Raw genomic sequence first — 23,525 nt, forward strand, 5'->3', positions numbered from 1 at the left:
ACACAAAAACACAGTGATAGAAGCATAGAGGCAGAGGTAGAAAGAGAAGCAGTATAAGGAATATTTTTATACAATAAGGTAGGCTGAGAAGTCCCCCATCTGCTGTTGTCAAGCTGGAGATCAGGAGAGTTGATGGCATAGTTGCAGTCTGAGTCCAAAGGCCTGGAAAGAAGAGACAGTGGTGGATATTCCAGTATAAGGGCAAGAGAAAACTAATATTTCTGCTCAGCATTCAACCAGGAGATGCTTCCTTCTTAGACTTTTTTGTTCTATCCAGGTATTCAACTGATTGAGGTCCACTCACAAAAGAGAGAGCGATTTGTTTTATTCAGTCTCCCAATTCAAACATTAATCTCATTAAGAAGCAACTTCACAGGCACACTAAGAAAAATATTTGTCCATATTTTTGGGTACATCCTACCCAATCAAGTTGACACATGAAATTAACCATCATACTTCTAATAAGAATGAGGGTCTGGTTTATTATGGGAGAAATTCTCTTGAGGATCGGGTCAGTAGAACACTGAGAAAATTTTGATGATTAATGCAGGCAAAGGGTAGGCATTTGAACTTTATAATGAGGAATCAGACCACTGTTACAACCCTGGCAAGCTTCCCATGAGATATGGAACTGAGGATACTGGGACAATACGGAGAAACTTCTGACAGAAATGCAGGCAATGTTTACTATTGGGCAATTTAAACATTTTATGATCATTAATATTGGAATGAAGAATAGAACACTAATATCTTACCAAAAGTATCAAGGGGCACCTGGGTGGTTGAGTCAGTTGAGCACCCAACTTTGGCCCAGGTCATGATCTCACAATTTGTGAGTTCAAGCCCCACTTCGGACTCTGTGCTGACAGCTCAGAGCCTAGAGCCTGCTTTGGATTCTGTGTGTCTCTCTCTCTTTGACCCTCCCCTGTTCGCACTCTGTCTCTCTCTGTCCCTCAAAAATAAATTAAAATGTTATTTAAAAAATATATCAAAATTGGGACAAAAAAGTAGAAAAAGCCCCATCATACCTTGTTCTCCCACAGAGACACAAATGTAACATTATACAATCCAAAAAAATCTTTATGAAAATGCCAGAAATCAATTCAGAAGGTGCAATACCCCAAGAAGGCGAAGTTAAGAACAGCACGATGAAATGTGTAAGAAGAGCTGTTGTATTTAGTCTACGAAATCCCTTCCCCAAGCAAGCAAATATTGACACAATTTGGACAAAAGATCCAAGTTGAAGTTTTTCCTTTGGGAGAAGAATAGAAGAGTGGAAATGACTTCCAGTGTTTCAGGGACTTTCCTGAGGGACTGGTTTTTGTCTTGCATAACTTGTGGAGTGATGATGGGAACTAACAAATATTGGACACCATGGGGTTGCTGAAAACAAAGAGAGGAGAGGGGTCTGTGACACTACCAGGGAATTTGCATTACCATGGGCAAACATCAATGGGAGCATGTTTTCTGAAAAAGACACTGGCAAAAATCTTTAATTGGGAAATTGCATGCACAAGACTAAAGGAGATTTGTCCAGAAAAGTTTTCAGAAGTTCCCAGAAACTCTACCCAGGCTGATTGGTGAAAGGATTTCCCTGTATAAAGGCAATGGCAGAATATACATTCTTCCCAAGTGCATAAGTATATCATGTGGTAGCCCACAAAATAATTATTTTTCCCCATAACTTTTAATTATTTCCTCTTATAAACAGAAGTGCCAAGTATTCCTTTTGGAAGAAATTTTCTTTGAAGTACAGGTGTCTTCTTTGCTTTGCTTTCTTATTTTGGTTAACATACAGTGCTATCGTGGGTTTAGGTGTACAATTTAGCGATTCAACACTTATGTACAGCACCCTGTATCATCACAAGTGTACTCCTTTGTCCCCATCACCTATTTAACCCCTTCTTCCACCTATCTCCCCCCCTGGTAGCCATCAGTTTGTTCTCTATAGTTAAAAATCTGTTTCTTTGTACTTAAGTTTATTTATTGATTTTGGGAGAGAGAGAGAGAGTGCAAGCAGGGGAAGGGCAGAGAGAGAGAGAGAAAATCCCAAGCAGGCTCTGTACTGTCAGCATTGGGCTCAATCCCATTAACTGTGAGATCATGACCTGAATCTAAATCAAGAGTTAAATGCTTCAACACCTGAGCCGTGCAGGTGCCCCAAGAACCTGTTTCATGATTTGTGTCTCTCACTTTTTTTTGCTTTGCTCATTTGTATTCTTTCTTAAATTCCACATATGAATGAAATCATAGGGTATTTCTCTTTGGCAGACTTATTTCACTTAGCATTATACTCTCTAGCTCCATCCATGTCATTGCAAATGGCAAGATTCAATTATTTTTTATGGATGAGTAATATTCTATTATATATGTATATATACATATACATACCTCATGTGTGTGTGTGTGTGTGTGTGTGTGTGTGTTATCTGTCTTCTTTATCCACTCATCAACCAATGAACATGTGGCCTGCCTCAATATCTTGGGCATTTTAAATAATGCTGCAATAATCGTATGGCTCATGTATCCCCTTAGATTACTGTTTTTGTATTCTTTGAGTAAATACCTATCAGTATGACTGCTGGATCATAAGGTAATTTAATCTTTTTAACTTTTTGAGGACCCTATATACTGTTTTCCACAGTAGTGTCTGAAAACTTTTTCTTCGGTGCATAGCTACATATGTATTCATTTTTATGCCAGTACCATACTGTCTTGATTATTACAAGTTTGTAATGTAACTTGAAGTCCAGAATCGTGATGCTTTCAGCACTGCTTTCCTTTTTCAAGATTGCTTTGGTTATTCAGGGTCTTTGAGGTTGCACACAAATTTTAAAATCGTTTGTTCGAGTTCTGTGAAGAATTCTGGTGGCATTTTGATAAGGAATGAATTAAATGTGTAGATTACACTAGGTAGTGGAGAAAATTTAACATTTGTTCTTCCAGTCCATGAGCATGTAATGCCTTTCCATTTCTTTGTGTCCTCTTCAGTTCTTTAATCAGTGTTTTATAGTTTACAGAGTACAGATCGTTTGCCTCTTTGCTTAGGTTTATTCCGAGGTATTTTGTTTATGGTATAATTGTAAAATGGATTGTTTTCTTAATCTCTCTTTCTGCTGCTTCATTGTTGGTGTAACAGAAACACAACAGATTTTTGTACATTGATTTTCTGTATTCTGCAACTTTACTGAACTCAGTTATCAGTTCTAACATTTTGTTGGTGGAGTCTTTCAGGTTTTCAATATATAGTATCATGTAATCTGCAAATAGTGAAATTATTACTGTTTACAAATTGGATGCTTTTATTTCTTTTTGTTGTCTTATTGCTGTGGTTTGGACTTCCAGTACTATGTTTAATAAAAGTGTTAAGAGTGGACATCCTTATCTTGCTCCTGATGTTAGGGGAAAAGCTATGTTTATTCCCCTTTTTGGATAATGTTAGCTGAGAGTTTTTCATAGATGGCATTAATATGTTTAGGTATGTTCCCTCTAAACCTCCTTTGTTTATGGCTTTTTATCATGAATGGATGTTGTACTTTATCATATGCCTTTCTGCATCTATTGAAATGATCCTATGTTTTTTATTATTTTTCTTGTACATGGGATGTATCACAATGATTGATTTGTGAATATTGACACGTCTGGATCTCCATAATAAATCCAATTTTATTGTAGTAATGACTTTTCAATGCACTTAATTTTTTTAAATATTTATTTATTTCTGAGCGAGAGAGAGAGAGAGAGGCGGGGGGGGGGGGGACACAGAATCCAAAGCAGGCTTCAGGCTCTGAGCTGTCAGCACAGAGCCTGATGTGGGACTCAAACTCGTGAACTGCAAGATCATGACCTGAGCTAAAGTTGGGCGCTTAACTGACTGAGCCACCCAGGTGCCCCTCAATGCATTTTTGAAGATGGTTTGATAGTATTTTGTTGAGGACTTTTGCATCTGTGTTTGTCAGGGGTATTTGTCTGTGTAGTTCTATTTTTTAGTGGCGTCTTATCTGGTTTTGGCATCAATGCAATACTGGCTTCATAGAATAAATTTGAAATATTTGTTTCCTTTTATATTTTTTGGACTAGTCTGAGAAAAAATAGGTATTTACTCTTCTTTAAGTGGTTGGTAGAATTCACCTGTGAAAAAATCAATTCCTTAAATTTTGTTGTTGGGATTTTTTTTCATATCATTTTAAATTATTTGCTGGTTATTAATCTGTTCAAAATTTCTATTTCTTCCACTTTCAGTTGTGGTAGTTCATATGCTTTTAGGAATTTATCCCTTTCTTTTAGGTTGTCCAATTTGTTGGCATATAATTTTCGATAATATTCACTTAAAATTGTTTGAATTCCTGTGGTGTTGGTTTTTCTCTTCTCTCATTTATGATTTTATTCACTTGAATCTTCTCTCTCTTTTTTTTTCTTAATAATATTGGCTAGAGGTTTATTGATTTTATTGACCTTTCCAAAGAACCAGATCCTGCTTCATCGATCTGTTCTTTAATTTTTTTAAGTTTATTTGTTTATTTTGAGAGACAGAGGAGGGGTAGAGAGAGAGGGAGAATCTCAAGCATGCTCCACGCTGCCAGTACAGAGCCCAATATGGGGCTCTGATATGGGGCTCAAACCCACAAAACTGCGAGATCATTACCTGAGCTGAAATCAAGAGTCAGATGCTCAAACAACTGAACCATCCAGATGCCACTTCATTGATCTAGTCTACTGTTTCTTTAGTTTTTATGTCATTGGCAGATGACATGATATTCTACAAAGAAAACCCTGGGTCATCTGGTGGCTCATTTGCTTAAGCATCCAACTTTGGCTCAGGTCATGACCTCATAGCCTGTGGGTTCAAGCCCCACGTTGGGCTCTGTGCTGACAGCTCAGAGCCTGGAGTCTGTTTTGGATTCTGTGTCTCCCTCTTTCTCTGCCCCTCTCCCAGTCATGCTCTGTTTCTCTATATCTTACACAAAACTAAAAATAAATAAATAAATAAATAACCCAAAATACTATGCACACATAAATTGCTAGAACTGATATGCGAATTCAGTAAGGTCATAGGATAAAAAAATGTTCCATTTTTAGACCTATGGAACAGATTTGTAGAAATCTATTGCATTTCTATATACCAACAATGAAGCAACAAGAATAATAAATCAAGGAATCAAGGTCATTTACAACTGCACCAAAACCAATGAGATACCTAGGAATAAACCTAACCAAAGAGGGAAACATCTGTATTCTGAAAACTATAAAATACTGATAAAAGAAATTGAAGATGACACAAAGAAACGGTAAAACATTCCATGCTCATGGATCAGAACAAATATTATTAAAATGTCATACTACTGAAAGCAATCAATACAGTTAGCACAATCCCTACCAAAATGCCAACAGCATTTTTCACAGAGCTAGAACAAGCATTAAATTTGTATGGAGCAACAAAAGACCCCAAATAGCCAAAGCAATCCTGAAAAAGAAAAGGAGGCATCACTATTTCAGACTTCAACTTATACTACAAAGCAATAATCTTCAAGATAGTATGGTACAGTCACAGAAACAGACACATAGAAAAATGGAACAGAATAAAAAAACCCAAAATGAACCCACATTTATATGGTCAATTAATCTTTGACAAAACAGGAAATAATATCCAATGTAAAAACAAAACAAAACAAACAACTAAAAAAAACAGTCTCTTTAATAAATGGTGCTGGGGAAACTGTACAGCAACATGAAAAAGAAAGAAACTGGACCACGTTCTTACACCATACACAAATGTAAATTCAAAATGAATGAAAGACCTAAAGGTCAGACAGGAAACCATAAAAGTCCTAGAAGAGAGCACAGGCAGTAACTTTTTGGACATAGAACTTAGCTACTTCTTACTAAATATGCCTCCTGAGACAAGGGAAGTAAAGGCAAAAATAAACTATTGGGACTTCATCAATATAAAAAGCTTCTGCACAGAGAAGTAAACAGTCAAAAAAAGTAAAAGTCAAAATTCAGAAAGGGAGAAGATATTTATAAATGACATATCTGATAAAGGGATAGTATACAAAACATACCAAAAATCTTATAAAAGTAAACACTCAAAAAAAATAAATAAACAGAAACAAATAACCCAGTTAAAAATGAGAAGAAGAGGAGAGGAGCCAAGATGGGGGAAAAGTATGGAAGTTTTTGTATGTCTCACGTCCTTGAAATACAGCTAGACCAACACTAAACCATCCTACACACCTACAAAACTGATTGGAGGATTAACACAACAATCTGCACAACATGAACCACAGAATTCAGCAGATGAGTGGTGTGGAGAGGTGAACTTGGGGAGAAAGAAGCTGGCAGCAAGTAGGGAGCCACTTTTGCAGGTGGGGAGAGGGCAGAGACTGGGGTGAGGGGAGAGAATACAGAAAAGCACCCCTCCCCAAAAGCAGCTGGAGAGAAAGTGGAAACAGCCACAGGGACTAAACTAAAAAGGGAGAAAGGAGAAAGGAGAGGTTTTAAATTCCATTAAGACTGTAAACAAAGGGAGCACAAAGTCTGCAACTCTGCAGCTCCATACCTGGCGGTGCTCTGTTGGGAACAGCGAATCCCCAGGAACAGAGTGGGGTCCGGGAGGTTCTTGGGCCACACGGGGAAAAGCGGTTACGCTGCTAGAAGGATATTTGGTAGAGAATGTTGAATCCACCTGGTCCCAGAAGACTGCCACATTCGCTGGTGCTGGAACAAGGTCCTTAAGGGTGAAGCCTGGTGCCAGATGTGTGCTGTGATTTTCCACAATCCCTGAAACATTGTTGCTACACTATCTCAGGAACTTTTTCTGGGGCAGGCTGGCACCTGGCTGCAGTCTCAGGCACCGGCAGCAGCAGGGTCCAGCAAGCGTTCCTGGGTGCAGCCAGCATTTTGCCATTGCTCAGTGAGACCCTCCGGCGGAGGGGAGGAATGGGTCAAAGCCACAGTCCTTCTGAAGTAAGGGGCCGAGGAAAACTGCCGCATCTGAGACAAAACTCAGAGAGAGGTACTCCCTGGGGCTTGGTAACAGACAGTGAGGAAGCGGAAAGTGGATGAAAGCTGAAGACAGAGGACAGGTGCACGACATCATCAAAATAAAAAGCTTCTGCACAGTGAAGGAAACAATCAGCAAAACTAAAAGGCAACCAACAGAATGGGAGAAGATATTTGCAAATGACATATCAAATAAAGGGTTAGTATCCAAAATCTATAAAGAACTTATCGAACTCAACACCCAAAAAACAAATAATCCAGTGAAGAAATAAGCAAAAGACATGAAGAGACACTTCTCCAAAGAAGACATCCAGATGGCCAACCAACACATGAAAAAATGCTCAACATCACTCATCATCAGGGAAATACAAATCAAAACTACAATGAGATACCACCTGACACCTGCCAGAATGGCTAACATTAATAACTCAGGCCACAACAAATGTTGGTGAGGATGAAGAGAAAGAGGATCTCTTTTGCATTGTTGGTAGCAATGCAAGCTGGTGCAGCCACTCTGGAAACAGTATGGAGGTTCCTCAAAAAACTAAAAATAGAACTACCTTATGACCCAGCAATTGCACTACTGGGCATTTATGCACGGGATACAGGTGTGCTCTTTTGAAGGGATACATGCACCCCCATGTTTATAGCAGCACTATCAACAATATCAAAAGTATGGAAACAGTCCAATGTCCACTGACTGATAAATGGATAAAGCAGATGTGGTATACATATAAACTATGGAATATTACTCAGTAATAAAAAATAATGAAATCTTGTCATTTGTAGCAATGTGGATAGAACAAGATTGTACATCCTAAGTGAAATTAGTCAGTCAGAGAAAGACAAAAATCATATGACTTCACTCATATGAGGACTTTAAGAGACAAAGCATATGAACATAAGGGAAGGGAAACGAAAATACTATAAAAGAAGTGAGGGGGACAAAACAGAAGAGTCTTATAAATATGCAGAACAAACTGAGGGTTACTGGAGGGGTTGTGGAATTGGGGATGGGCTAAATGGGTAAGGGGCACTAAGGAATCTATTCCTGAAATCATTGTTGCACTATAAGGTAACTAATTTGTATGTAAATTTTTAAAAAATAAAAAATAAAACAAGTTAATAAAAAAATGTGAGGAAGACATTAATAGGCATTTTCCCAAAGTAGGCATACAGATGGCTAATAAACACATTAAAAGATGCTCAACATCGGTCATCATCCAGTAAATACAAATCAAAACTGTAATGAAATATCTCCTCACAACAGTCAGAATGTCTAAATTTAACAACACAGGAGAGAACTGGTGACCCAATGGCAAGTGATTAATGAATGGATAAAGAAATGTGGGATGTGGTTGGTGGTAGAACATATTATCCTAAGCAAAATTAGTCAGAGAAAGACAAATACCATATGATGTCACTCATATGTGGAATTTAAGAAACAAAACAGATGAAAATAGTGGAAAAAAGAGAGATGCAAACCAGGAATCAGACACTAAACCCACTGAGTCACCAGGTAGCCAGAAAAATTCATGTTTACTTAAAAAATACACCATTAACATTAACTTTTAGAACTGATAAATTGAGATGTTTCTCTTGGAGAAATAATGGAATTTACAGGTGTCACTATAAATAGAAAGCTAAGGGTTACATTTAATGAGCTGGCTGTTATTAGCAGTAAAAGGAGTATAAATTATTTTGTTTTTCTTTCTTACATGAAGTTAACTAGCTCCCCTTGGGGTCCAACTTAAAACTTTTCCTCTGTTAATAAATAGACTTCACTTACTCACTGAAGCATATACTCTGGATTTATAATTCCTGGCAAATAATCTTTATTTACCTTACCCTCTTCTTCCACTATATTATTTCGTATAAATTTGGGATAATTACGAAAAAGAATGAAATATGAATTTGTGTGCTAAAATTAATAATATAAAATCAGGGGAACAGTTTTTGCGTATCACCAGCCATAGCTGCCTCTTTCTATTCAACATAACTGAAGAGCATGTTTTCAAAAGACAATTTCTGGGTAGGGTTAAATATGATGAATTCTAGTGGTTGACAAGTGGCTATGGTTTTTATGCTGTCTCCTTTACAGGTGCAGATTTGATAGTTGGACCCTGTCCAAGACCCTGTCTTCATTTATCAGTTTCCAGTACGGAGGAGACTATAGAAGAAAAGCTTTCCTAACAACAACAACAACAACAACAACAACAACAACAACAACAAAAATAGGACAGGTATGTCAACTGCTTTTTTCTCCTAGGTGCACTTTCTTCCACAAGTATGCAGTTGAAATTCTGCCTGTAGACACTCTGTCTCTGTCTTTCACTATCTCTCTCCCTCTCCCTGTCTCTCTGTTTCTTGTTTCTCTGTCCTTTTCTCTGTGTTTCACTCTCTTGGTTTCTGCCTATGGACTCTCTTTCTCTCTTTGTTTTTCTCTCCCTCTCTCTGTCTCTCTTTCTGTTTCTGTCTCTCTTTTCCTTTCTCTCTCTCTACCCTTCCCTCCGCCTGTCTTGTTCCTGTGTGAGTCCTGTGATCTGATTGCCTAGTAACTTAGGCTGTGCAAACAGCAAAAAATACTCAATAGAGAATTAGAAAAAGGACTAGGAAAGTCTTTCACATAAAAGTCTACAAGGAAATAACAAAAAAGAAGAAATAAAGGCAGGACAAAAAGACACACTGGAAATATGAGTTAGTGGAGAAAAGAGAGGTGTTAAAGTACAGAGGGTTTAAAGGACTTTATGCAAACTTCAGGCTATATCTTTTACATTTATGTTTCTCTGTGTTTAAATATTCTCATAAGATTAAAGATTCTCATAAACATTTTACTTTCTTTTTATTTGGTTAGTGTTGTGGTGCTTTGTTAATAGCATCTAGCATTGGTATGGAAGGTAGTCAACACATTATATAACCAGTCTATATCTTCCATTTAAGCACAGGCTAGCAAATTTAATTCAAAGATTTTGATAAAGAACACAAGTGTATCACTAAAAATATATATCCACAAAGGAGACATAGGCCCATAAGCAATTTCACACTGACTTCAAAATGGTAAAAAAGTTTAGCTTTGAAACAATTACTTTTCTAAGGTCATTACTATAAATTTGGAAGTTCAATTGTTTAGAGGATTAATTATATTATTCCTTCTAATATTGAAGTAGTGAAAGTAGTTAAAATAAGTAGATTTTGTGTATTATTGTACTTTTATGACATTGGAATTTATGTTCCATAGGAACTAAGAATGAAAACAAAAAAATCAATCCTTTGTCTTGCTAAATGTAAACTTTATTATTATTGATTATTTTTTTCTTATAGTAGAAAGAAAATGGAATTATTTTTAACTATTATATTTTATACTAGGAATTTGGGAAAATCAATTTTGCAGAATTTATAGTTCCTTTTTAGAAAATGGATATTTTTTAATTTTTTTTCAACGTTTATTTATTTTTGGGACAGAGAGAGACAGAGCATGAACGGGGGAGGGGCAGAGAGAGAGGGAGACACAGAATCGGAAGCAGGCTCCAGGCTCTGAGCCATCAGCCCAGAGCCTGACGCGGGGCTCGAACTCACGGACCGCGAGATCGTGACCTGGCTGAAGTCGGACGCTTAACCAACTGCGCCACCCAGGCACCCCAAGAAAATGGATATTAATATTTGATTAGTAAAATGTAGAAGTGTGCTGTGTAGTATATATGATATAATGAGTAGAGGTGGGAGAAATTCTCAGTGTGAAACCAAAACCCCGTAATTCATCAAAAACAAGCAGTTGCATGATGCAGACAGTGATTTGGAAATGGTATTATTCCTTTGAATAGAATATTTGTCCAACAAAATTTCACAAATAATTGTTTATCCAACTTAAGATACATTTATCTCTAGCATTGTAGTTTATGTAATATGGGAATAGATTTAATGTCACAATTTTAAAATAAGACCATTTTTGGTTTTTGCCTTCCTTTCATTTCAGCAGGAAACTTTCAGTAGTCAAAATGGGTCATGGGAATTTCAGTGTCATCAGTGAGCTGATCCTTGTAGGATTTTCCAATTACCCCCAGACTGAAATTCCACTCTTTTTTCTATTCTCTCTGGTCTACTTGGCAAGTCTCTTTGGAAACACTACTGTCATCACTTTAGTCATTCTATATTTCTCTCTCCAGACACCCATGTACATCTTCCTCTGTCATCTGGCCTTTCTCAACATATTTTTTAGCACATTTGTGGTCCCCAAGATGCTTTTTAATTTTCTCGCAAGCAGGAAAGTTATATCTTACAACTTCTGTATTGCTCAGACCTACATCACCTTATTCCTGGAGTCAGCTGAGTGCTTTCTCCTTGCAGTAATGGCTTTGGATCGCTATGTGGCCATTTGTTACCCACTGAGATATCTGCTCATCATGAACTGGTCTGTGTGTGTGGCATTAGCTCTGGGGGCCTGGACCATTGGCTTTTTTGCCTCAGTGGTGCCTCTCTACCTCACAATTCTTCCACTCTGTGGTCCATATGTTGTTGACTATATTTTCTGTGAATTGCCCATTCTTCTTCATATGTTTTGTGCTGATACATCCCTGCTGGAGACCATAATGGCCACAGGAGGGGCTGGAACAGTGTTATTCCCCTTCCTCTTCATTATACTCTCTTACCTTCGCATCCTGGTGGCTGTGATGACAATAGACTCTATTAAGGGCAGAAAAAAAGCCTTTTCCACATGTACTTCCCACCTGATTGCTGTGATCATGTATTATGGAACAGGAATGATCCGGTACTTAAGACCCAAGTCCCTCTATTCAGCAGAGGGAGACAAACTCATTTCTGTGTTCTATGCAGTCATCAACCCTATGCTGAATCCTTTCATTTACAGCCTAAGGAACAAGGAAATGAAGGAGGGTATGAAAAAAGTCATGGGCAAATACAAACTTAAAACAAAACAACAAATCACAGACTAGAATCTTTATGATTCTATAAGCATTCTTATAAGTGTTCTGATAAGCGTTTAAGGCAATGCTTATTTTTTTTTTTAATTTTTTTTTTTTTCAACGTTTATTTATTTTTGGGACAGAGAGAGACAGAGCATGAACAGGGGAGGGGCAGAGAGAGAGGGAGACACAGAATTGGAAGCAGGCTCCAGGCTCTGAGCCATCAGCCCAGAGCCTGATGCGGGGCTCGAACTCCCGGACCGTGAGATCGTGACCTGGCTGAAGTCGGACGCTTAACCGACTGCGCCACCCAGGCGCCCCAGCAATGCTTATTTTTTTTAATCTGTGTTCATATCCAAATACTATGAGACTAAGCTCCACCCCAAGTAATTTGGATTTGGCAGACTTGCAGATGAAAGTAGTCATTACATTTTTATAAATCTCCTCAAGTGTTTCCAGTTCAGATTTCTCCCATGAGTTAATATTTATGTATAGTTGTTCTTTAAGTGTTAGAACATTGTTATATCAACTCAGTCAAATAGTTTGTGACCTGCACGATGAATTCCAGGTCAACACATTCTTATCCTCTTTAGCCACTCAATTTACAGTATTTTATTCTCTATTTTTCCATTTATTTTGCAAAGTTTCAAATTATGACAAGGTGACCAATCCTACTCTACTCATATGCTCCATCCTTTGAGGGATATAAATCTGAAGATACAAGTCTCAGATCTTTACAGGGGTAAAAAAGGCAGGCTAAATTATGAAATACATGTCATTAACTCTTACAAAAAGAAAATATATCTGAAATTACTAATGAGAATTTTTTAAAGAAATATAAAACTCTGTCCCCATTTTACTGGTTTTACTTTTTATTTACCTAAACATTTACTTTTTGGTCTCTAATTTTAGGAAAAGGGTATGATTTTTTGAAATTGAAAACTGAGAAAAAAACTTCTCAATTACTTAAACTTTAGTTATCTCCATATGGAAAATAGCTTTAGGAGTAAATACTAACCATCATTTAATTTATTAACTTTTTAGCTATTTAAACATGTTGGCTACAATAGATTTGCAACTATAGTATTTTGAGGAGCCATATGCTAATTAGTTTAATACTGCTAGATTTGGAGGCAAACTGAAGAGTTAATCCTAGGTTCAATCACTTAGTTGGTGCATGTCCTTTATCAAAATCTTCCCTGTGCTTTAATATCCCACTTGAAAAATCAGGAAATGCAATGTATAGGAGTGTAAAAGTGAACACACATAATACAACTAAACTATGGGAGAGGCTTAAAACACACAAGACAAGATCATTCTCCATCTGCTATTGAAAAAAAGAAAAACTTTGTGCTAGATTCTACAATATTTTATAAAGAAATGTACAGTAATTACATGAAATAAAAATTTTTTCAGATTATCTTTTCTAATATCTGTTGGAAATTGATGTTCCCATGAAAGTGGAAATTCCTCTTTTCAAGGTTAGGTTTGTACACTTGGAATAATCTAGAGGATCTATTCATGTGTCTAAGTATGAGGCCCAAAGAAATTAATGTTTCCAATTAACATATTTCATACTTGTGTACCAGAGGAGGGCTAAAACATATCCCTGTGTAGCAGCCTTCTGACTTCTTCAAAGAAATTTAATTCTAATATATGGAAGAACCAGGATTTGTTCCTCTGTCATCATATTTTATTAAATTACAATGTATAATTCATAAGGAAAAAAAAAACAAATCTTAATGTGGAATGAAGCAATAGGTGTCTGATTTGTAATATTTTTTTTGCAATACTTAGGATTCCATGGCAACATTGTACAAACTATGCATGTGGATGGTTTTCTTTATTCCAAGTTCATTTAACAGTGGCTCTATATTAGTGAATTTTCTTGAAAATAATACAATATTTGTAGTGATCCCAAATGTTGTCATCAAAACCAATACATATAGTAACATTGTATCTTGCTCTTATAACCATTTATCCAGCAAGCAGAACATACTGGGGTAATCGTTTGAAAGGGAAGGAGTGAGAAGGCCTGAATAAAAACTGAATTTAACTCAATATATACCTTGAAATCAATGAGAAAACTATCCTTAGTTCACTGAAAAATGATCTTTCCTTTTAACTAGAAAATAGTTCTGGGGTACCAGAACTGTCGCCCAACCTACTGAGCCACTGACTTCGGTTCAGGTCATGATCTCACAGCTCTCGTGAGTTTGAGCCCTGCTTCGGGCTCTGTGCTCACAGCCCGGAGCCTGGAGCCTGCTTTGGATCCTGTGTCTCCCTCTCTCTCTCTGCCCCTAACCCACTCACATTCTGTCTCTGTCTCTCTCAAAAGTAAATAAACATTAAAAAAATTTTAACTAGAAAGTAGTTCTAATGAATCTTTCATGACTCACTGTCAGCAATGCAAGAATATTATGTGAGACTGTGGTAGTAATCAAGTGACTCTAGAACCAACATATATAGAATAAGACCAGTTATTTTTCTGTTATTGCTTAAAATTAACAACATATTTAGTAAAATGACTTTTAAATAACAAAATATAAATTAAGTGTGAAATAATAATCATAGATCAAGACTTTGATTAAAAGTATTTTTCAGGGGCGCCTGGGTGGCGCAGTCAGTTAAACGTCCGACTTCAGCCAGGTCACGATCTCGTGGTCCATGAGTTCGAGCCCCGTGTCAGGCTCTGGGCTGATGGCTCAGAGCCTGGAGCCTGTTTCTGATTCTGTGTCTCCCTCTCTCTCTGCCCCTCCCCTGTTCATGCTCTGTCTCTCTCTGTCCCCAAAATAAATAAAAAACGTTGAAAAAAAATTTATAAAAGTATTTTTCAGAGAAAGTTTATAGCCTCCCCAAACCCCTGTGTTTGAATTTTATGTTGAATATTTAGCTATCTCTCAATGAAAATTTCCTGAGAATATAAATTTTGTCTGCTTTCTAGAGATTTCTGTTGTTGTTCACCTCGTGGATTATATAAAAACACAAAATATATCAATTTAGTTTATTAAATTATTATCACTGTTAAAAGTTTTGAGAAACAACCTGACTTTGACTAAATTTTTCATTTAATCCAGTAAATATTTGATTAACTCACTCTTATCTTTGGTTAAACCAAATTTTGCTTCCACAGCAAAAATTAATTTTGAACTCGCTATTGACAATATGTTGACATAGGTAATTTTAGCAATTTTGCAAACAATGGGTCTGTTACTGGAAACCATAAGCTGGAATACAAATGGACAAAAAAGAGCAATTATGGGAAAACAATGTGGAGGGAAATCAGTTTCTCTAAGAATTAATTGTGAGATACTTCTTGCTCAAGTAACTAGCATAGGCTTTCCACACATCTTAATGAGATCATGGTAGGGAAAGGTATTTCTTCGTTTTGCCTCAACACACCGTCTCAAACACCAATGAAGACATCTTTTTTTTTTAAAATTTAAACACATTACTTTGATTATTTGAGAAGAAATGACTAGTTACATAGGTAAGTAAATTATATGCCCACTAAGTTCTTTCTTTTTAGCTTACAAAGAGGGCAGACTTGCAAGGAGTGTGTGTGTGTGTGTGTGTGTGTGTGTGTGTGTGTAAAATATACGGACTTGATAATTAACTGTGTTGTAGGATCTAACCAAGTAAAATTTTAATACATTGTGAATACTTGAAGGCAACATAATTTTTAGTGTCTTTAAAGTAATGTTCTCAGTATCAGGAATTAATGATGTTTACTCAGAAAATATATTTATTATATTTATTTTCTCTTTTTTCTTTGTTTTAAAATTTTTTAATGCTTATTTATTTTTGAGAGACAGAGAGAGACAGAATGTGAGCAGGGGAGGGGCAGAGAGAGAGGGAGAAAGAGCAGCACAGAGCCCTACACGGGGCTTGAACTCACTAGCTGTGAGATCATGACCTGAGCCGAAGTCAGATGCTTAACCAACTGAGTCACCAAGATGTCCCTCTCTTTTTGTCTTATTCCACTCTAAATTTCTTTCCATTTCATTTGAAAATGACATTGCTTGGGTCACCTGGATGGCTCACTTAAGCGTCTGACTCTTGATTTTGGCTCAGGTCATCTCATGGTTGTGAGATCAAGCCTGGTGTGTGGCTCCTTGCTGAGCATGGAGCCTGCTTAATGTTCTCTCCCACCTTCTCCCTCTGTGCCTCCCACTTGTGCATGCTTGCACTTTCTTTCTTTCTTTCTTTCTTTCTTTCTTTCTTTCTTTCTTTCCTTCTCTCTCAAAAAAAATGACATTGCTAGCACTCTGTTACTCAACCTATACTGGGACATCCAACCTCTTAAATAATATTCCCCTTGCTGAAGTTGTTTCTCTTATTAAATGTTACAGAGTATAAATAAAATCTAACAAAAAACCTCAATATCCATTTAACTTGTGATCCCTCTAAAAGGTATATGCACCCAATTGGCAGCACATTTTAGGTATCTCTACTGAGGATGGATATGACATGTGCCAAACTGTTTCTTAACAATCTTCCACAGTGATAAATCATTTTTATATTCTTAGTGTGTCACTTCTTATCTGGGGAAATTTTGATATATTAATTAACAAGAATGTACCACTTCAGAGGAAAATAAGGGTCCTAATACTGCCTGTATTATATATGTATATATTATCTATACAACATATATGTATAGTAAAAAGAATGTATATATGTATATATATATATATATACACATACATATACATACATATATATACACATATATTTATACACTATAGTATAATTACTATTTTTATATATATTTATATTTTATTTATATTTATATTTATACTTTATTTATATATTTATATATAATATATAATAATATTTTATTTATATATATAATATATAATTTATATATAATTATAATATTATATATTATATATAACTATATATGTGTGTATATGTATATGTATATGTATATCTATATCTATATCTATATCTATATCTAACTTATTTTAAGGAATTATCTCAGGTGATTATGGAGACTTGAAAGTCAAAGTCCAACCCAAAACATGCAGATGGGCCAACATGCTGGAAACTCAGAAAGAGCTAATGCTATAGTTGATATCTAAAGGTCTTCTACCTGCTGAATACCCTCCTGGTCAGGAGACTTTAATATTTTGCTCTATTTAGGCCTTCAAATGATTGAATAAAGCCCACCCACATCATGGAAGGAAAATCTGCTCTTCTCAAAATCCACTGATTTAAATGTTAATCTCATCCAAAACACTCTTACAAAAACATCTAGAATAATATTTGACCATATATCATATATCTGGGCAACCATGGCCCAGCCAAGTTGACATATAAAATTAACCATACAATTCTTTATTTAGTTTGTTCATTTCTTGCATATAGTAGCTCATTGTTTTTTAGGTGTTCATTCTGTACCATACACAGTATGAATCGATTAGGTCAAGTAGTTATTTAGTATATTATTTGGGGTTTTCTATATATAAGATTGTATTAACTGTGAGTATAGATCTTTCTCTCCACTTTGGATACCTGTTATTTGTTTAAATTCTCTGAATAGTATTTCCAATACTATGTGGAGTAAAAGTGACAATAGTAAGTGCATCCCTAATTTGTTTTGTTCTTGATTTTAGAGTAAAGTATTTCAAAATTTTGGCTTCACTGGAAAGATGGCAGGGTAGGAGGACCCTAAAGTTGCTTTGTACCACAGATACAACTAGCTGACATTCACAGTAGTGTAAATCACCCAGAATCTGCCGAAGAGTGGCAGAAAAAACTCCATAACTAAAGGTAGGGAAGAAAAAAATCAAAGATGGTGGGAAGGGTGAGACTTCTTGGAAGAAAATTAACTGTGGCTGTTCACAGTGGGGAGGGAGTTTGTGGTACAAAGAAGGGTGGAAAACAGACATTCACACTGGGAAGCCCACAAAGGGGGAGGATGAATCCCTATTATATTTTCTTTGAAAGCTAGAGGGACTGAATTCAGTGAGTTCTTACAATCAGTGGGAGTTAAATCTTGGAATTTTAAAAATCAGTGGGTTAGGTTCTGGGAGATCTCAAAAGGCATTAAGAAGCAGGATTCCCTTGCTTAAAGAAAAAGCACCACCAACAGCCACTACAGATATAGCATACAACAAGTAGTTTGAAAAATGACAGGGAGGGGGCAAACAGAAAGGAGAGTGATTTGTCCACCTCATACCATGGCCCAGAGAGACAAGGATCACACTCCAGTAACAAAGGAAGTGGTAGGTGCCATCCACCTCTCCCAACCCCAGCATAAACAATGGCCACCTGTGGGAACCAGTACTGCTTATCTAACTTCCTTAAAACAAGCCCTCACCCATGCATCAGGGGAGTCATGCCCTTTGTAGGCCCTGCACTGCAGGTGCCTGCCTAAAAATACCAGCACAAACCATGCTTATACCTCATCTCCTGATTTTCATGTTTTGTGGGACCTCAGTCTGGCAAGAGTGGGGCAGCTCTCATTTCCTAAGCAGACAACTACACACCTTGTCACAACAAGCCCCACCCCTGCTGGGGACCAAAAGCTGCCCACATTAGGCAAAAAGAGCTTCTGCAGATGACTGGGATAAAGGAGAAATAAGCCAATATGCAACAGCAAAGCACACATAACATACACAGGAAACACTCCCTAAAGCACTAGGCCCTGGGGAACAGGGGGCACTTCACTGCAGAGCACTATTGGACCACTTCTTCATAAAGCTACTTATAAAAGCAAGAGAAGGAGCTGACTTTCCTAACACACAGAGAAACAGACACAAAAAGTCAGATAAAATGAGGAGACAGAGAAATATCTCCCAAGTGAAATAACAGGACCAAACCATAACAGGATACCAAAGTGAAATGAATATAATTAATATGCCTGAAAGATAATTCAAAGTAATGATCATAAAGATATTCAGTAGACCTGAGAAAAGAGTAGAGTCCATCAGTGAGACTCTTAACATAGATGAAAAACCAATCAGAGATCAAGAACACAATAAATAAAATGAAAAATACACTTGAAGGAATAAATAGCAGGCTAGATGAAGCAGATAAACAAATTTATGACCTGGAAGAATAATGGAATGTAACTAAGCTGAGCAAAGGAGAGGAAATACAATTATTCAAATTGAGGTAGGTATAGGGAACTCAGTGATTTCATGAAGTATAATAGCATTTATATTCTAGGAATCCCCGAAGAGAGAAAAAAGAGGGCAGAAAGTGAATTTGAAGAAATAATAACTGAAAAGTGTCCTAATGAGGGGAGGGAAACAGACATCCACACCCAGCAGACACAGAGATCTCCCCAGAAATTCATCCTAAAAAAGTCCACACCAAGACACACAATTATGAAAATAGCAAAAAGTAACCATAAAGAAAAAAACTTAAATAAGCAACAGTAAAGAAGACAGTCACATTCAAGGGAAATTCCACAAAGTTATCAATGGGTTTTTCAGCTGAAAGTTTGCAGGCCAGAAGAGAGTAATATCATGTATTTGAATGGCTGAATGGGAAAATTCTACATCCAAGAATACTCCATCCAGTAGATCTATCATTCAGAATACAAGGAGAGTTGAAGAATGTCTCAGACAAACAAAACTAAAGGAGTTTGTGACCACTAAACCAATCCTGCAAGAAATATTAAAGGAGACTCTTTGAGTGGAAAGGAAAGCACAAGTGAGCATATAAAAACTAAAAATCACAAAACCGTATAAATAAATATTTCTGTGAAAATAAGTCAATATTTCATAAAAGGATGTAAAATATCACACCATGTACCTAAATCATGGCAGCGGGGGGAGTGGAGTAAAGAATGGTTTTAAATTTAAGCAACCATCAACTGAATACAGACGGCCTTATGCAGGCAGAAGATGTTATATACAACCCTAACAGTAGCCACAAATCAAAAACCACTATGGGATATGCAATGATAAAGAGAAAAGAATCAAAATATATGACTAAAGAAAGCCAACAAACTTTGAAACAGACCAGGAGAAGAAAGAATCAGAGGAAATCTATACAAAAAACAAAAAACAAAACTACAAAACAAGTAACAAAATGGCAATAAATAAATATCTATCAATAATTATTTTGAATGCAAATATACTCCAAACAGAAGACACAGGATATCAGAATAAAGATTAAAAAAATCCATGTATATGTTGCCTATAAAAGACCTTTTTCAAGTCTAAAGACACCTGCAGATTGAAGGTGAGGGTATGGAGAAATATTTGTCATGCAAATGAATGACAAATAAAATCTTAGGTAGCAATACTTACATTGAACAAAATTGACCTTAAAACAAAGATTATAACAAGAGACAAAGAAGTACATGTATAATTATAAGACAATACAACAAGAGAATATAACAATTATAAATATTTACGCACCAAACATGAGAACACACAAATACATAAAACAATTAATAACAACATAAAGAAAATATTGGGTAGTAATACGATAATACTAGGGGACTTTAACACCACACTTACATGGATGGACAGATCATCCAAACAAATCAACAAGTAAGGATTTGAATGACACACTGGATGAGATAGATTTAACAGACATATTCAGAACATTTTATCCTAAAAGAGCAGAATACACATTCTTTTCAGATCCACATAGAACATTCTCCAGAATAGATCACATTTTAGGCCACAAAACAAGTCTCAACAAATAAAAAAAAATCAAAGTCAAAACCATAGATCTTTTCTGACCACAATGCTATAAAACTAGAAATCAATCAAAGTCAAAATTCTGGAAAGAACACAAATACATGGAGGTTAAATAACATACTGCTAAACAATTAGTGGCTAAACCTAAAAATCAAAGAATTAAAAAGTACATGGGGACAAATGAAAATGAAACAAAATGGTCCAAAATCTTTGGGATGAAGCAATGTGGCTCTAAGAGGGAAGCATACAGCAATACAAGCCAACATCAAGAAGAAAGAAAAAATCTCAAATAAACAACCTAACCTTACACTTAAGGGAGCTAGAAATAGAAAAACAAAAGAAACCCCAACACACCTAAAGGAAGAAAATAATAAAATTAGAGCAGAAATAAATAATACAGAAACTAAAAACAAAACAAAACAAAACAACATACAAACACACACACTAGAGGAGGTCAATGAACCCAGGAGCTGGTTATTTGAAAAGGTCAACAAAAAAGAAAAAAGAGAGAGAGAAAGAGGGCAAAAATAAAATTACTAATGAGATAGGAGAAAAAAAACAGCCAACACCACAGAAATACAAATAATTATGAGAATATTATGAAAATGTATATCCCAACAATTGGAAATATTAGAAGAAATGGATAAATTCCTAGAAACATATAACCTACCAAAACTGAAGCAGGAAGAAATAGAAAAAATAGAAAATTTGAACAGACCAATTACCAGCAATGAAATTAAATCAGAAAAATAAAATAAAAGCCTCCCAACAAACAAAAGTTCAAACAGTTTCACAGAGAAATTCTACCAAGCATTAAAGAGGAACTTTTAAATTATTCCAAAAAATACAAGAAAAATAAAAACTATCAAATTCATTCTAGGAGGCTAGTACCTAGCCTAATACCAAAACCAGATAAAGACACCACAAGAAAAGTAAAGAGAGAGAGAGAGAGGAGAGAGAGAGGAAATCACAGGCCAACTACTCTCATGAATATATGTAATAATTCTCAGTAAAATATTAGCAAACAGAACCCAATAATACATTTAAAAAGTCATTACCACAACCAAGTGATAGTTACTCCCAGGATCCAAGGGGGGTTCAATATTCACAAAAGAGTCAACATGAAAAGGCACATCAATAAGATAAATAATATGAACCATATTATCATATTTTGCTTCCCTTCCCCTATGTTCATCTGTTGTGTTTCTTAAATTCCACATGAGTTAAATCATATGATATTTGTCTTTCTCTAACTGAATTATTTCACTTAGCATAATACACTCTAGTTCCATACACGTTGTGGTAAATGGCAAGATCTCATTCTTCTTAATCACTGAGTAGTATGCCATTGCATGCATATATATATATATATATATATATATATATATATATATATATCAGCTCTTCTTTATCCATTCAGATTTTTGGGCTCTTTCCATAATTTGGCTATTGTTTATAGCACTGCTATAAACATTGGTGCGTATGTGCCCCTTCAAGTTTTTATATTCATTGGATAAAAATCTAGTAGTTCAATTGCTGGGTCATAGGGTAGTTCTAATTTTAATTTTTTGAGGAAACTCAACACTGTTTTCCAGAGTGTCTTCACCAGTCTACATTCCCACCAATAGTGCAAAAGTGTTTTCCTTTTTCCTCATCCCTTACAATATCTGTTGTGTCCCGAGTTGTTAATTTTAGCCATTCTGACAGGTGTTATATGGTATCTCCTTGTAGTTTAGATTTGTATTTCTCCGATGAGTTATGTTGAGCATCTTTTCATGTGTCTGTTAGCCATCTGGATGCTTTCTGCCCATTTCTTTACTGGGTTATTTATTTTTTTTTGGGGGGTGTTGAGTTTGGTAAGTTCTTTATAGATTTTGGACACTAATCCTTTATGTGATATGTCATTTGCAAATATCTTCTCCCATTCTATCAGTTGCCCTTTAGTTTTGTTGATTTTTTGCTTCACTGTGCAGAAGCTTTTTCTTGATGAGGTTCCAATAGTTCATTTCTGCTTTTGTTTCCCTTGCTTCTGGAGATATTTCTAGTAAGAAGCTACTGCTACCAAGGTCAAAGAAGTTGTTGCCTCTTATCCCTTGTAGGATTTTGAAGGTTCCTGTCTCACATTTAGATCTTTCAGCCATTTTGAATTTATTTTGTGAATGGCTTAAGAAAGTGGTCCAGTTTTATTCTGATTATCAGTGTCCAGTTTTCCCACACCCTTTGCTGAAGAGACCATCTTTTTTCCATTGGATATTCTTTCCTGCTTTATCAAAGATTAGGTGGCCATGCTTTGTGGGTCCAATTCTGGGTTCTCTATTCTGTTCCATTGATTTATGTGTCTGTTTTTGTGCCATCAAGACTATTCTGTCTTGATGATTACAACTTTGTAATACAGGTTGAAGTCTGGGATTGTGATGCCTCCAGCTTTGGTTTTCTTTTTCAAGATTGCTTTGGATACTTGGGGGTCTTTTCTGTTTCCAAATTTAGGGTTGTTTGTTCTAGCTCTGTGAAGAATGCTGGTGTTATTTGGTAGGGATTGCACTGAATGTGTACGTTGCTTTGGGTAGTATAGACTTTTTAACAATATTTCTTCCTCCAATCCATAAGCATGGAATGTTTTTCCATTTCTTTGTTTCCTCTTCAATTTCTTTCATAAGCTTTCTATAGGTTTCAGCACATAGGTCTTCACCTCTTTGGTTACATTTATTCTTAAGTATCTTGTGGTTTTGGGTGCAATTATAAATGAGATCAATTCCTTGATATCTCTGCTGCTTCATTATTGGTGTGTAGAAATGAAATTGATGTCTGTACATTGGTTTTATATCCTATGAGTTTGCTAAGGACAGTGAGGGAAGCAAACCATAAGAGACGTTTAAATAAAGAGAATCAACTGAGGGATTCCGGAGGGGCGGTGGGGGGTGGACTAAACGGGTGATGGTCA

The 23,525-nt window shown here is 36.1% G+C and overlaps 1 protein-coding gene across 1 annotated transcript; it reads left to right on the forward strand.

The window, feature by feature from the left end:
* The first annotated feature begins 10,997 nt into the window (after positions 1-10,997).
* Positions 10,998-11,951, forward strand: LOC125163918 (olfactory receptor 2A12-like). Its single transcript, XM_047856232.1, has one exon. The coding sequence runs from the start codon at positions 10,998-11,000 to the stop codon at positions 11,949-11,951; it is 954 nt and encodes a 317-aa protein (XP_047712188.1).
* Positions 11,952-23,525: the final 11,574 nt, after the last annotated feature.

Source organism: Prionailurus viverrinus, chromosome A1, assembly GCF_022837055.1.
Source record: "Prionailurus viverrinus isolate Anna chromosome A1, UM_Priviv_1.0, whole genome shotgun sequence".
In the NCBI taxonomy this organism is placed as follows: Eukaryota; Metazoa; Chordata; class Mammalia; order Carnivora; family Felidae; genus Prionailurus; species Prionailurus viverrinus.

Excerpts from the sequence above, each read along its gene's own strand:
- LOC125163918 (XM_047856232.1), top strand. The coding sequence starts at position 10,998 with ATGGGTCATGGGAATTTCAGTGTCATCAGTGAGCTGATCCTTGTAGGA.